Source organism: Solea solea, chromosome 3 (genome assembly GCF_958295425.1).
Source record: "Solea solea chromosome 3, fSolSol10.1, whole genome shotgun sequence".
In the NCBI taxonomy this organism is placed as follows: domain Eukaryota; kingdom Metazoa; phylum Chordata; class Actinopteri; order Pleuronectiformes; family Soleidae; genus Solea; species Solea solea.
Window position 1 is genome coordinate 31,536,046 of NC_081136.1, and position 14,323 is coordinate 31,550,368.

Below are 14,323 nucleotides of genomic sequence, written 5' to 3' on the forward strand. Positions count from 1 at the left end.
TTGATCTCTTCATCCTGATAACTGTGTTCACTTCTAAGCTTTCTGAAATTGTTTCTCTATATTTGTTTTTTTAGAGTCTCCAGGGAAATTTTTCTTGCTGCTCTAGATGTCGGACGTCACCAGAGGTGCAAAGAGTAACTGAAATACTCCACTCAAGTAAACGTATCACTGTTTTGATAAAGTACAAGTAAAAGTACTGGTATAAAATATACTCAAGTTAAAGGAAAAAAAGTAGCTTGTTTAACATTTACTCAGAGTAAAAGTTACTCAAAGTTACTTTTTTAACGAGGTTCTTGTGTCGTACAAAAAGGGAACACAAATCTCACATGAATTGTTTTTTAATTAAAGGCAAAACTTTACAAATTAAAGGTGTTGACAAAATAAAACATGTAAACACATAATGTATCAGTCAACATGGGTCAAAGGTCAATGCTTTAACTTTCTCACTCACTCAGGGACCATAATTAGCGGCAATTCACCTGTCCTTGTGTATTCACCTGTCCTGTCCTCATCATTTATTCACCTGTCCTGTCATCATTCACATCATTCACCTGTCCTAATCATTCATTCGCCTGTCCTCATCATTCATTTGCCTGTCCTCATCCTGTCCTCATCCTGTCCTCATCATTTTAAATTTTAAATAAGCTACCTTTTTACTTACTTTAACTTGAGTACTTTTACTTGTACCCATAGTGGTATTTTTACTTGAATATTGCAGTACTTTCCACCTCTGGTCAGGTCTGAAGCCCATTTACTTTAGTTAGGGACACAGATCTAAACACTGCAACCAGGCATGGGACAATGTTATTGTGATGACTTAAATAACATGATTTAATATAATTCTTCTGTGTGCAGCTACAGTGGTCGGAAAAAAGATGGGATCGCACGTAGGATACATGTTTTCTTTTGTGAAATAAATAATTCATTTAATAAGATCATAATAAGTCATGAGGAGAGATGCAGCTCCACGTTAAAAATAAAACTCACAAAGACTATGTTTTTGAGTTTGACCGGATTTCCAAGTCACTTCCATTCATAGTTATCACGATAATAGAAGGTAGTAGGTGCGTCACGTCTGACCTTGAATCTTAACCAGAGAGTTAGACAGGGATTCAAACCAGAACACTTCACACGCCCTGTAATTGCTGCACAGAGTTTGTTTCCAGGAACATTTCATGGGAATTTTTCCAAAACCACGACGCTAACTTGATCCCGCTGTGCGTATGAGAACACTTGGATGTGAATTTGTGCTCTCATTACTGCCTTCCGACGTCACTAACCCCACCATCTCTGTAATAATCACCGTGAATTCTGAAATAACACGAGAGTCGCTGTTTCAAGTCGATCATTTATTGTTAAAAGATGTGCATGCGACCTTAAAAAACGTTCTTTTTTTCCTCCACTTTCTTGTCAGCTCAGTGCAAAATAACGTGTCTGACTGAAGCAGCAAACAGAACAATCACATGATGGCACTAAAAAAAGACTGCAGGTATCAAGTTTTCTGATGAACCGGGTCAACCTTTGCACTCGTACTCAAACACTCTTCAAGTACAGCGTGTTGTCTGTGATAAGATCTTCCGTCTCTATCGGAACGCTCATCACTTTAATCGCTATGTACATTACAAGATGAGCGCCTCACGGCCTTGGACCCTCGGAAAATACATTTTCATATCGTACGTCACGTGATTTAAATACTACAAAAAAAATACAATACAGCAGACAATCTACGTCGTTGCCATTAACACTTTGTAAAAGTTTATTAATAACATGGAAAATAATATTTGGCCACATGTCAGGAATGAAAAGGAAAGGGGGAAAAGTGCCGGTGTGTTAATACAAACAAACAACAATACAAAGCATTTAAATCAACCAAAATGTACACTCTGTGATTTGGTACCAGTTACGCAGTTGAAATAAAGTCAAAATTCAGCAAATACTGTTCACTCTTCTCCCGGCCGTGTGACGTTCTTCACAAAAGCAGTAGTGTGAAAGTATGTACAATAAAAACAAAGGAGTTATTTCCAGTGTATTTTTCACAGTAGCATTTTTTCCTTCTTTTTTATAAAGAAATACAGCCATTTTTAAGCTGTTTTGATTTATTATTATTATTTTTTTTTTTGTTTCTGTGATTCACATGCAGAGTCCCAGCTCTGCGGCAAGAACCTTCACAGCTTTCGTCAACGAGATCTGAGTGCGTATCGTTCCATTTTCACAGTCTGCAGTTAGAAAGGACTCGGTTCACACTCGAGTCTCGGTCTCCGGGTCGAAGCAAAGTCCTCCGGGTTCACGAAGCGACGGTCGTACAAACACAATTTCTTGACACCCGCTCAGGCCTCCCTCCTCTCAGGGAAGATGTTCAGCCCCAGCTCCACCAGCGCTCCCAGCAACATGGTCCACAGCGGGATGCACACAAACGTCAGCTTCACGTCGGCCAGCTTCTCCAGCTTGGCGCACAGAGTCAGGCAGAAGCCCAGCTTGAGCAGCATGGCCGTCAGGTACCAGGCCCGCAGACGCAGGTCCGGGGAGCCGTTGCGAGGGTCGTACCCGGGCTTGCAGCGGCCGGCCATTTTGATGGCCAGCATGAGGATGAGGATGCCATCGAAGACCCAGACGGGGAGGAAGATGAGGAACCAGTTCCACTGAACCTGGAAGGATGGAGAAGATGATGTCATTCTCATAGTCATAGTCTCACTTTGCCTTGAGCAGGTTACACAAAACAGATATCTCATCATTAGACAGCCTTTTTATGACCAGAAAGTGACATTTGTGGACCTGCTCACATCCTCCACCAAAGTCCATAGAGAAAATCAAGAATTTTACATCACAGCTGATCCACTGCTACGGCCTTTAGGTAAATTCAAATGTGTTATTTTGTGACTTTGGTGTTTGAGGTCCTTTGTTCATGTTTATATAAGTGACACAAACCTAGGCTGTGTGATGTAATGAGGTTGCAGTAGACGAGCAGCCCCTGTGTCCCCAAGAGCTAAAAACGCAGATTTTCACTATGGACCTTGGTGTGGGAGAGTGAACTGCTTATCGACTTATGTTTACATTTGAAAAAGGCTGTCTAAACGGTGAGATACATTGATTGTATGGATCTTGGAGATGGCAAAGTCAGTGCTGTTGACGTTATGTGTCATAAAACCATCACAAATGATTCCTTTAATGCTTCTTTCATTTTGAATACAGACAAAATAAGGTAAGAATAACCTTAATATTGACAATTAAATCACAATTACTGAATAGTGGTGGAGGTTTGTGATAGATATAAGCGGAGACAATGCACAGACTGTAATCCACAAGGCAGCTAATGTAACAGAAATGTATAATATTTGAACCCTCTTACCTTCCCATCCAGTTTGAGCACGAGCATGATGAGGAAGACCAGGGTGAAGACCCAGGTTAGTAAAACCCTTTGAGCCAGAGACATGTCCCTAACTGTGGACACACACACATTTAAATGCACCATTAAAACACAACACAAGAATATACAGACATGCAAGAATTGCTAAATTAAATGTAAGCACAGTATTGTCTTGATTCAATTTTAAATGTTCTATCCTTCATCGTTAGTTAGCCGCCCTCACAACCACTGATAGCCTGGTAGCATTTAGCTCAGCGCTCGGGTGTTTATTTTTAAAAGACACCTCGAAACGTTTCTAAATGAATAACGTAAGCATTTTTTTCCCAGTCTGCAATGTCTCACTCTCATACTCACATCACGTCTGTGGTCATTTGTCACATAATAATCGGCGAACGAGTCCGTTAACTGTATCATTTACAGACAGAAGAGGCAGGTCTGCGGGTCCGTTATGCGCCGTGTGTCCCGCCCACTGCGGAAGCTCATTGGTCCGTCGGTCCTTTACGTCACATGATTTTTATGCCAATCATTCGGCGGTCTAACCGTAAAGTATGTGTAGAGACGCAATCTTGCTGCGCCTATGACAAGCTTTTTATTTTTTTTATTTATTTTTTTTAACATTTAATCGCAAAGTTTGACTGTGTGGAATTACCGTTACAGATATATGTGATTCAGTGGTTACTAGTCAAAATGACGTCACAGATTGTCGTTATTCTGTTTTTACTACGTCACTTTTGCCATTCATGTGTATGGGGTTTGTCATAGATATCTACAACTTCAATCTGACGATTTGAAACTTCTTAAAAAAGGACACTGTAGATATATTTGATTAAGAATAGTTGCGGATGTTTTGAACTTGGAGTATGACTCGTCATAAAATCTGAAACTCTACCAATAATGACATTTATTATTATTTCTTCTTCAGATTTGAAAATGAGTAAATAGCTGTAGTGTACGTCAATGTCCACTAGAGGTCAGCAAAGCTCTTTTGAAGCCTTAGATCATTTTTGGGGTTGATGTATAACTCTAAGGTTATGCTTTACAAAAGGCACTCAATTGTGTCTTGGTTTGCTTGGTTGTATTTGTGGTGTGACATGTTTATGATTAATATTTCACCTTGTCTTTGCTCGTTGTTGCTGACGAGCGTTGGCTTAAAAAAATGTGACGGCGCGTTTACATGGTGGTTTACGGTGCTGAGCTGGAGTTGTGTGTTTTTACAGTGAAGGAGAAATATCAGTGCGGGCAGAAGCAGCAGAGGAAACGGACTCTCAGCTGGAACATCTCCCCCCTTTCCTCACCGTGGAGCAGTGGAGCGGACTGACTGCTGACTTAAACCGCGTCTGTGAATCTCGGCGGCGGGTCTACGTGTGTGTCTTCGTGCGAGGAAACTGAGGTGAGACGGAGTGGTTTTCGTGCGTGGTGTGTTTGGACTGCAATGACTGCGGCAGCTGTGTGTGTGTGTGTGTGTGTGTGTGTGTGTGTGTGTGTGTGTGTGTGTGTTTGTGTTGGCTCTTTGTGGCTGCCGGTAGCTTTGCTAACCATGTAGCACGACGTGAGCTAGGAGCTTAGGGAGGAAGAGGAGGATGAGGAAGACTTTTTCCTCTCTTGAGTGTGTGAGTGAGAGAAGTGAACCATGAAAACAGTGTGAAAACGCATCCACATGTATTGTAGCTTTAAAATTAGCTGCCTCCTCTGTAGGTGATTTCACAGCGTGCTACAGGTCATGTCCTCTTCTTTTTTTTGGTGTGAAAACACACGGACCCGCTGTCGTGCACTTGCACACTGACTTATTTGACACCAGTGTTCTTTAAACGTGAACATTTTCGCCTTTTATTCGAGTAGCTTCTTTCATCATAAGTCACTTGAATGTTGTCATTGTTGTAGATGAAATAACCATCATTACCTTTACTGTGTGGGTAGACTCTGGGGTCCTTTGCCCCCCAAATCATTATGAATTATTCATAAAACTTGTTTGTCACAAACAGCTAATTCACTACTGACTGTGACCTTTGATGGACAGCTACACCACTGATACCACTTTCTTGTTTGTCGATATTGGTAGTGCTTGGGCCAATACCGATTTATATACAGAGGTCATTAAGGTTGTTTTCACACCTAATAGTCAGCTAGACTCGGTTCAGTTGGGGACTGGGTTCAGTTGGAGGTTGCAACATTCAGCCGGTCCGAGTTTGCTTTCACACTTGTTTATTTTGCTCAGATACAGATATAGTGCAGATAATATCGTGCATCCCCAGTATAATATTGATATCGGTCCAAAACAGTAATTTTACATCTTGTCAACTACTAAGGCTGGGGTCATACTGAACATGTAATTGTTTTTGGTCAAAAACTATTTTAAAAAGTGTGTTCTGAATTCAATTTTTCCCCCTCAGAATTCTGACTTTAATTATGCCAGAATTTAGATCTTGATACCAGGCTTCTCTTTTTCTTATAGGGCCTTAGCACGAAAGCGCCAGAGGACCAAACCTGTTGTGATTCTTCTTCTTCTTATTATTATTATTATTGTTATTATTATTATTATTATTATTAGTTGTTCAAATGTGGCCTTGCTGCCCTCATCCTCTTTTGTAGTTTTGCATTATATATTGTCTTAAAGTCAAGGTTTAGTTTGATGTTCACTGTGTAGTTAGGTTTAAAATGTAATTTATTGTTTTGTATGTATTGTATGTTACGGCATGTTCTCATGAGAAGATAGAAACTGTTTCAGTTTGAGCTCTGCCGTTGTTCAGCCTGCGATGCTGTGTAAATCAACTCGTATGACAAAGACACATATGATTCCTTAACTTTGCAGTGTGAATCGAGCAACAAAATGGTGGCCAGTTAATTTGTTCCTCAATCAACCACTTGATTAACGGACTTGCCTCAGTCACTGGTGTCAGTCAGCTGCTCTGTGACCTTCAGCTGCCTCGACCTGCACCGTGTCGCAGCCTTTCAGCAGGCGTTCAGCAGGAGTTCAGGCTCATAGTTAATCAGACCGTGTTGTTATCCAACATGACTTGCCATGCAGCCAGTCTGTCTCTTCCACTGTCTGACTAACGCTGTCATCACTCACCCAGCAGTCATTCCTGTATGAATTAACTGCGTCAACAGGATGGTTAAATTAAGTGTTTTCAAATGTTTTCTTTCTATTGTCTCTATATCTATATATAGATATTGAATGATGAACACATTTGTTATGAAAATCTTTCCGCCTCCGATTTGAACGAGTGCTGGATCATATGTGGTTTTGGCTCGACTGTTTTTTGGACCTCCATCAAGAATGTTCACATGTTTGTGTCACCTGAAGACACCGATAGCACTGTTTAGTGTGGACTTCTGTAATTTCATATTTAACTCTAGTCCTTTTCTCTCAAAGTCGAGCCTCTGGAGTATTACTGTTGCGTAACAGTGACACAGAGCTACCAGATTTCAACACATTCATTTTTAAAAATAGATTTGCCATGGTTTTTTGGATGTTATATAAAAACTGTAATGGGCTTCCGAGCAGGTCTCTTCTAATGTAGATGGTCTTCAGCAGTAAGGGAACCTGTTGTGGTCTGTGTGTTTGTTAGCTGTTGACAGATGAGAGGTGACAATCTTCATTCCTACCAGCCTTTAATAACATACGGTCTGACTGTCCTCACTCACACCTGACACACCTGGGAGTTCTCGCACACTACGGCTGAGCATTTAATTGTTTTTCGCAGTTTGAAACAATGCAATGAGCAAGATCACAAAGGCAGCAATTTCAGATACAGACAACATGTTTATACAACGGATCTGACCCAGCCAAGGTTTAGGCATTACTGTTAATGGTTATGCATGTCTTTAAGACTGTAGGCACGGTTACATTTCAAACCATTGTCAGATGAGTTCACCCTTCAACGCCACACGACTCTCTCTTTGTTTCTCAGTTTAACAGTGTTTGGATCTCATGTTGCACAGTCACATTCTCGCGTCAAGAAAATGATTTGTTTCACGTCATGACAAAGGCAACAGCAACACAGACTCAGTATCAGTATTGGGTACCTCACGATACGATAGAATAGATGGTCCACGATACCAATAATATCGCGATATGACGATTTGGCGATAATCAATACATTGCAAGACAATCATTTTGTCGGACAACGTCTGTGAAGAGTTAAAAGTGCAGGATTTCTCTATTTATTCGCAACATAGGGAACAAAGTGCATATAAGTCTATGTATTGAACATGGATGGGTGCATCTCTTAACGTAGCTCTCCACCATTATCCCGCTGTAAACCCCCTCTTCTTTGGCCAGGTAATTTCCACTCAAGTTTCCCCTCATTCATTTGAGCAGCGCCACCATGAGGAGACATGAAGTAGCATCGTCCGGTGAGACTGTTTCCTTTAGAGGAACTTATTCATTAAAATGTCGATATTTATTTAAATGTAACGATTATCGCATTGCACGAGGAAGGACGGCCATATATCACCAAATCGATATTTTGACCCACCCCTCCTCATGACTAAAATACTTGGCGAAATAGGCTGCTGCTAGCTCTTTGACCTCTTTGCTTGTGAGCTCTCCAACTATTATAGTATGCATAATATATAAATAAATATGCTTCCTGTCCAGGCCGGTATACACACAAACACTCCCTCAGTCAGGTTTGACATTTCTGTTAATGAAGACCAAACAGAGGTTCATTAACTTTCATTCAGTTCATGGAGGGTAGTTCATGGTTTTGTTGGTTTCTCAGATGATAAGGCCTCATCACGTTTGAAATCTGAAATGATGGCATGTTAAATTTTAACCTTACATTTTTAAGCCTTCACTCAAAGGTTGATAGTCTGGTCAGCGGTTTGCATGAAAGCACTTGTCAGTCACAGAGTAGCTTTGCATCGGGTTTGAATGTCCCTTTGTGTGTGTGCGTTAGCATCCACAGACTCTTTATAGTCACTTGTCTCTCACTCTCTCCTTCTGTCTGTCTCTTTGAGGAGTCCTCCGGGCAGTGCTGTTTGCATTGCACGGCTTGATTTTCCCTACAGAGCTGGTTACATCATCGGCTGCAAGATAGTTACATCACAACACTATTAAATCTGCAAAGTGACCTGCAAGACACTGACATAACCCATAGAAATACAGCCATTTTAGAACCAAGTGTGAAGGTCACACACTTGTGGCGACAAACCAGTCATGCAGTGTACTAAATATGATTGTTTAGTTAAAGTAAATACATCAATATTCTACCAATTTCATCTTAAATAGGTATTTATTCGGTAGAAAAAGCACAGATGTTGCTGGCTCATATGTAGACGGCAATATTTTGCTGTTAACCTGAACAGTTTAAAGAAGACTTAATTGTATAAACGGAATTTCCAAAAGACCCTGACCCTAAGTAAGGTCATACTGAGCTATAATCAGATTGAGAAGGCAACAAAAATTATTAAAAAATGTGTGGATGTGTGTGTGGATGGTAATTAGAACACTTTATGCTCAGTCAATAATCAGATTGAGAAGGGAAGTATTTTAACATTAGTTGCATTACACTATGTAGAATATGTACACAATCCTAATCACATTACAACGTCCTATAGGAGGTTTTACAGCAGTAGACGTAGACATAGTTATGTTATTTTCTTGATTATTCAAATTGTCTTGTAAAATCGTTTTCTCCTCAAAGTAAAGATGTTCACGTTAATCTCATAGAGGAGCAAAGAAATCCGAGATTATTCCTATTTAAGAGAGTGAACTCAGCAAATCAGATAAGTCAATTACCGCAGACTTAAATCAGACAAGGCTCTGTAACCAGGAATTTAAACAAGAATGTAAATGGAATATTCTTTTGAAACGACTCATTTTTCATCTTTGGTTGATTTGTAATAGCAAAGATCAAAAGAAATCAATAATACAGTGTACTCTTAATGTAAATGCATTGAACTTTTGACTTTTCCACAGTGCATTCATCTCCATCTAGACTCTGAGGTACCACGAAAAACCAAAATAATGCTTATTTGACTGTCGAGTGCCAGCTGATATCCGGTTACTGTTGCTTTTGCTCCAAACCGCTGCAGTTGTGGTTTTGATGAACAGCTCTGTCCCTCGTTCCTTTCACAAGACCTTAGTCCGCCTTGAACTCGTCTGTGTGGTTTCTCTCGACTTTTGATGTGTAAAAACTGTCGCTGTGTTGTGCTGGAGACGGCCATGTCGGCACTGTGCAGCAGCAGCAGCAGCAGCAGCAGCAGCGCTAATGATTTAGCTGCTGCAGTAGTACAAGAGTGAAGTTCCTCTTGGTTACCTCCCTTGTTTGACTGCAACTATCCAGGCTATTTTTGTTGGCCTCAGAGTAAACACATCAGGTATTTCAGCCATTCAAAATACAGAAAGTACACCTATAATTACCCCAAAAAATGTAGGGCTGGGTTAAAAAAAAACATTTTCTGATTCCCCTGTATCCTCAACATAAACCTTGCAAACTATTGCGGTCATGTAAGACTTAACCACAATAATCCCCCTATTTTCAGACTATGCACTGTTAGTCTGTGAGTAAAACTGAAAAATGTGTAATCAAAGTTATGTTATTGACCATACTTTCATGTTATAAGTTTAACAGACGTTATATAAACTTATATATATAAGTTTAAACTTATATATAGTCAACATTTTCAACTGCTGCTCTTTTTCTTTGTTTTCTGACCATTTTCTGCTCAAACTAGAGACAAGTTTGTAAGAAAATCCCAGTAGAACAGCAGTTTCTGAAATATTCACACCGTCGTGTCTGACACCAGCCACCATGCCACGTTCTGATGCTGCGTTCGAACTTCAGCGACTGTGACTATGTCTGTGACTGAATGCATATAGTTGCTGACACGTATTGGAGCCTGATTCGACATTTGTGTTGACAAACAGTTGAACGGGTGTACCTAATCAAGTGGCTGGTGAGTGCATGACAGCTGTTGATGCTTTGAAAGTCACATGTCATCATGTCTCTCTCTCTCTCTCTCTCTCTCTGTATGTCCAGCTCCTGATCCAGTTTGGCTGTGAGGACGAAACATTAGTCTGCTACACGGCCTTAACCAGAGGTGAGTTCACCGTGTGTGGTTTTGAGTTGTTGTCAGCCCCCACCCCCCACACACACACACACCCATTCTTAAAAAAAACCTGTGTTTACCTCTTGTGCTCTTCTCACAAAGGAAGTGTAGCTTTTTTTTTTTGTTCCTTTTGTCTGTGTCCCACACGATGACAGAAGTTGTGTCTCTGCAGGGTCAGCGTTTGCGTGTGTACTCGTGTGAAGTTGGTTTGTGGACTAAACAAGACATTTGAGATCATCATTTCTAGGTTTGGTAAACACCGATAAACATTTTCTGATATTTTACAGACCTAACACGTGCTCGATTAATTGAGAAAACAATCAATAGATTCATCAATTATGATAATGGTAAGTTGCAGCCCTACCTGCAGTGTGCAGACTAAACTAGACTAGACTGAACTGGACTGTGTAACATTAACAAATCTGACAAAAACCCTCAAATGTTGGTCAGCCAAAAATAACTCGACCCAGGAAGGATGGCTCATTGATGTTCGGCCAAAAGTCTAAATTAGAAACATCCTGTCCTATAAAGCAGCCACAGTAAGGATCGTTCCATGAAGAAGGATTGCTATGTCGACTGAACCGATTAGATTATTGGCATGTGATGAATTTAGATCAACCACCTGACTACAGTTACAAGATGAGTAAGTTGTGTTTTGTCATGAAAGCATTTTAAATGTGTGTCTGTGAGCCTGATCACTGATCATTTTCTTTCTTCCTTCAGTATGTATCGGTATCTCGTCCATGTGAGCTGCACACTTTTACGCGCATGACTCCTTTTAACTAATGAACAGCAGCGTGAGTGTGTGTTTGGACCGTTTTACTTGTGTAATCACCGACCTTGTCAGGACCTGTAGTCCTCATGGAGACCAAAACCTGGTCCTGATGAGGCAGAACTTGGTTAAGTTTAAGTAAATCTAAGTCGATTCAAATCAATAGAGGTCAATGCAGAGTCCTCGCTGCACAGTGTGTGTGTGTAGGTCAAGTGTAGGGTTTTGTGGTGTTACTTGAGATTGTTAGAGAATCCCAACTATAGGGTAAGGAAAACATGATCCTCACGTCCTGCAACCCCTTCATTACACACACACACACACAGAATCCCCCTGTCACCTCCGACCCTTCATCACTGATTGTGTGGCGTTCCGTTTCTTGTAGGCATGCAAATTATCCACACACACACACACACACACGTGCCCCCTCGGCCCGGCTTAGAAATGTAACCTGCACCCATCATGAAATATAGAACACCCAGAGAGAGAGAGAACAGCTTGTGTTACTAATCACGAGTTTCCAGACTCATGAAGGAGGTCTCCTCTCCTCTCCTCTCCTCTCCTCCTCTCCTCTCCTCTCCTCTCCTCTCCTCTCCTCTCCTCTCCTCTCCTCTCCTCTCCTCCTCTCCTCTCCTCTCTTGCTCATGTTTTTTCATTAGACGTCGACGTTTCAAGTGTCACCAGTTTGTATGAGAATTAGAAACATAAAAAAGCTCTTCTATGTTTTACATTAGGGCCTGAAAGATTTGGAATAAATATGTAATTGTGATTATTTTGACTGAATTTGCGATATTACATATTCTAAATGATTACCGGTGTTATTGTGCAGATCTGTGAGAAACAAAGATGTTTTCTGTGGTCTGTAGACTATAATGTGTTTAGGTCAGGACAATATTTGATTTAAATTGGCCCTATTTTATATGGTTTCTATTAGAGCTCAAAGAAACTACTCAATAAAGCGATTATTAATCTATTACTTAATTGTCAACTATTTTGATAATCGATTAATCGATTTGAAGCTTTTTTCATTATCAAAACAAGATATCTGATTGTTTCAGCTTCTTAAATGTGGATATTTTCTTCGTGTCTTTGCTCCACTTGACAAAGAAATCACTGAAACTCGATCATTTTGGTTTGACATTCGAGAACATCGTCATTTCCGTGTTTGACAAACACCGATTTGACATTTTTAACATTTTCTGATATTTTACGGACCAAGCGATTACAACGATTAATTGTGCAAGTAATCGACAGATTAATCAATTATGAAAATAACCGTTAGTTGCAGCTCTATTTTCTATTAGGTCCACACAGTTATTAATCGTGAAATAAACAAAGTTGCAATACGTCCAAGTGCAATATCCATAGGGGAAACCCTGCAATTTATTTGAATAAAAAATAAAAAATTGCTAACAAGGATGACGATATGATACATTACGGTGTATATAAGGATACTGTAAGCAAGCTCCTCACCTCCATTTTAAGAAAATCTCTCATTGTGGAAATAACAGTTGGGGGAGAGTGAAATGACAGAAAAGCCTGCTGCCAACTTGTGGTTGGCGGCTTAAACACAACACAAGAATGATTGAAAAATCTGGCAAATCCGTTAGAAACGATGGTGAAGATGCAAAATTATAATTTGTACCAATCAAGAATCGTATCACAATGGCAACATCTGTCACAATAATCTCAAAATTATTTTTTTTTTTAACCATATAAGGCAGCTCTATGTTGTAATCTGTTGGGTTTTTTTCTCGCTCTTTAAGAAGCACTTCCTATTTCTTCATCCCAAATAGCAACTATGTCGTCAACGCTGGCCAAAAGTGGTTTCCAAGGAATTTAATTTTCCATCTCGTCTTCCCTAAAGACGGTCCGCATGGAATCAAACCGGAGGAGTGATCGTGTTCCGTTTTGTGTAAACAAAACAAATAGTTTTCTTCACCCTTCCACAGTTATACATACTTAAATTGAATCTCTTTACATTCATACTTATGCCATTGTCTTAAACCAAACGTAGGTCTTGGTGGACTTCACTGAAAAACAATCATTACTTTTAGTTTTTAAAGTGTGGTCTCATCAGAATGTCTTTCTCTTCTCTGCCTTTCTTTGTTTTTAAATATCATTTTACTATAATTTACCTCACACACACACACACACACACACAGAAGGAGCATTCAAACCTCCACATTTCTCCACCACTGACCCTGACCTTCACTGACACATTCACATTCTAACACACACACACACACACTGCTACAGACATACAGTAACACTAATTACACGCCACAATTTCCTGCACGCACAAAGACACATACCACACCCACTTGTCTCCCAACGCCCCTATCACACACACACACACACACACACACACACACACACACACACACACACACACACACACACATACATAAGATCTCAGTCACAGAAAGAGCCCTCTCATAAACAATGGCCTACATAATTCATGCTGTCTTACTTGACAACCCTCTCTCTCTCTCTCTCTCTCTCTCTCTCTCTCTCTCTCTCTCTCTCTCTCTCTCTCTCTCTGTAAATGGGTCAGTTCATTTGTCAGACAGACTTGGCTGAGCTGTAGACCTTATGTGTATTCGTGTGTGTGTGTGTTTGTTGGTGGTTGTCATCAATGTTAAATTCCTTGCGAGCTTTGTAATGGTAAGTGTGTGAAAAAAACATTTTTTGTTTGTAGTGCTGAGCTACTTTGTTATTATTTTTTAAAGCTCTATGAATTCAGCTTCCTGTGTTGAAAATATAAATATTGTATTTTTTGGCCCTTTTCCACCTATGGTCCCAGCTCATCTCGCCTCGGCACAGCATGGCACAGTTTAGGATGTTTTTCCACTACAAAATAGTACCTACTCAACCTTTTCTGGAATAAATGACTGAATTAACTGAACGAAGCAAGCAACACTTTTTAAGACTTTATGAATGGAGGAAACAAAAATGAGCAAAATCTCGATTAATCATTCAAAATGATTATATTTTATTTGTATTTACTTTTTGTTTGCGCGACAGCTCAATGGACCAGAAATAGACCCAGGCTTGAAGTCGCTGTCCTTACAGCTTGTCTGTCCAAACGTTGGATACTTAGAACTATTTTCATTTTTTCTTCATTAATCCTT

General features: G+C 40.1%; 2 protein-coding genes across 3 annotated transcripts in view; one reads left to right on the forward strand and one right to left on the reverse strand.

The window, feature by feature from the left end:
* Positions 1-1,334: 1,334 nt before the first annotated feature.
* Positions 1,335-3,824, reverse strand: LOC131456767 (transmembrane protein 60-like). Its single transcript, XM_058625387.1, has 3 exons — positions 3,719-3,824; positions 3,347-3,438; positions 1,335-2,645 (listed from the first exon to the last, which is right to left on the reverse strand). Exons 2-3 carry the CDS (start codon positions 3,428-3,430, stop codon positions 2,328-2,330), a joined length of 402 nt encoding a protein of 133 aa, XP_058481370.1. The 5' UTR covers positions 3,431-3,438; positions 3,719-3,824; the 3' UTR covers positions 1,335-2,327.
* Positions 3,825-4,562: 738 nt separating this feature from the next.
* The window catches only part of LOC131456601 (protein PHTF2-like), a 39,676-nt gene continuing 29,915 nt past the window's right edge, over positions 4,563-14,323 (forward strand). Inside the window, exons 1-2 of one of the 2 annotated variants that reach the window (XM_058625072.1) lie at positions 4,563-4,754; positions 10,351-10,411. The gene's annotated coding sequence lies outside the window, so the exon portion shown is untranslated. The remainder of the gene's footprint in view (positions 4,755-10,350; positions 10,412-14,323) is intronic. The other variant, XM_058625071.1, reaches the window with a different exon arrangement.

Bases quoted from the DNA above. Each gene is read 5' to 3' on its own strand.
- LOC131456767 (XM_058625387.1), bottom strand. From the start codon at position 3,430: ATGTCTCTGGCTCAAAGGGTTTTACTAACCTGGGTCTTCACCCTGGTC. The intron at 2,646-3,346 runs GTAAGAGGGTTC...CCATCCTTCCAG, and splicing joins TGCTCAAACTGGATGGGAAG to GTTCAGTGGAACTGGTTCCT.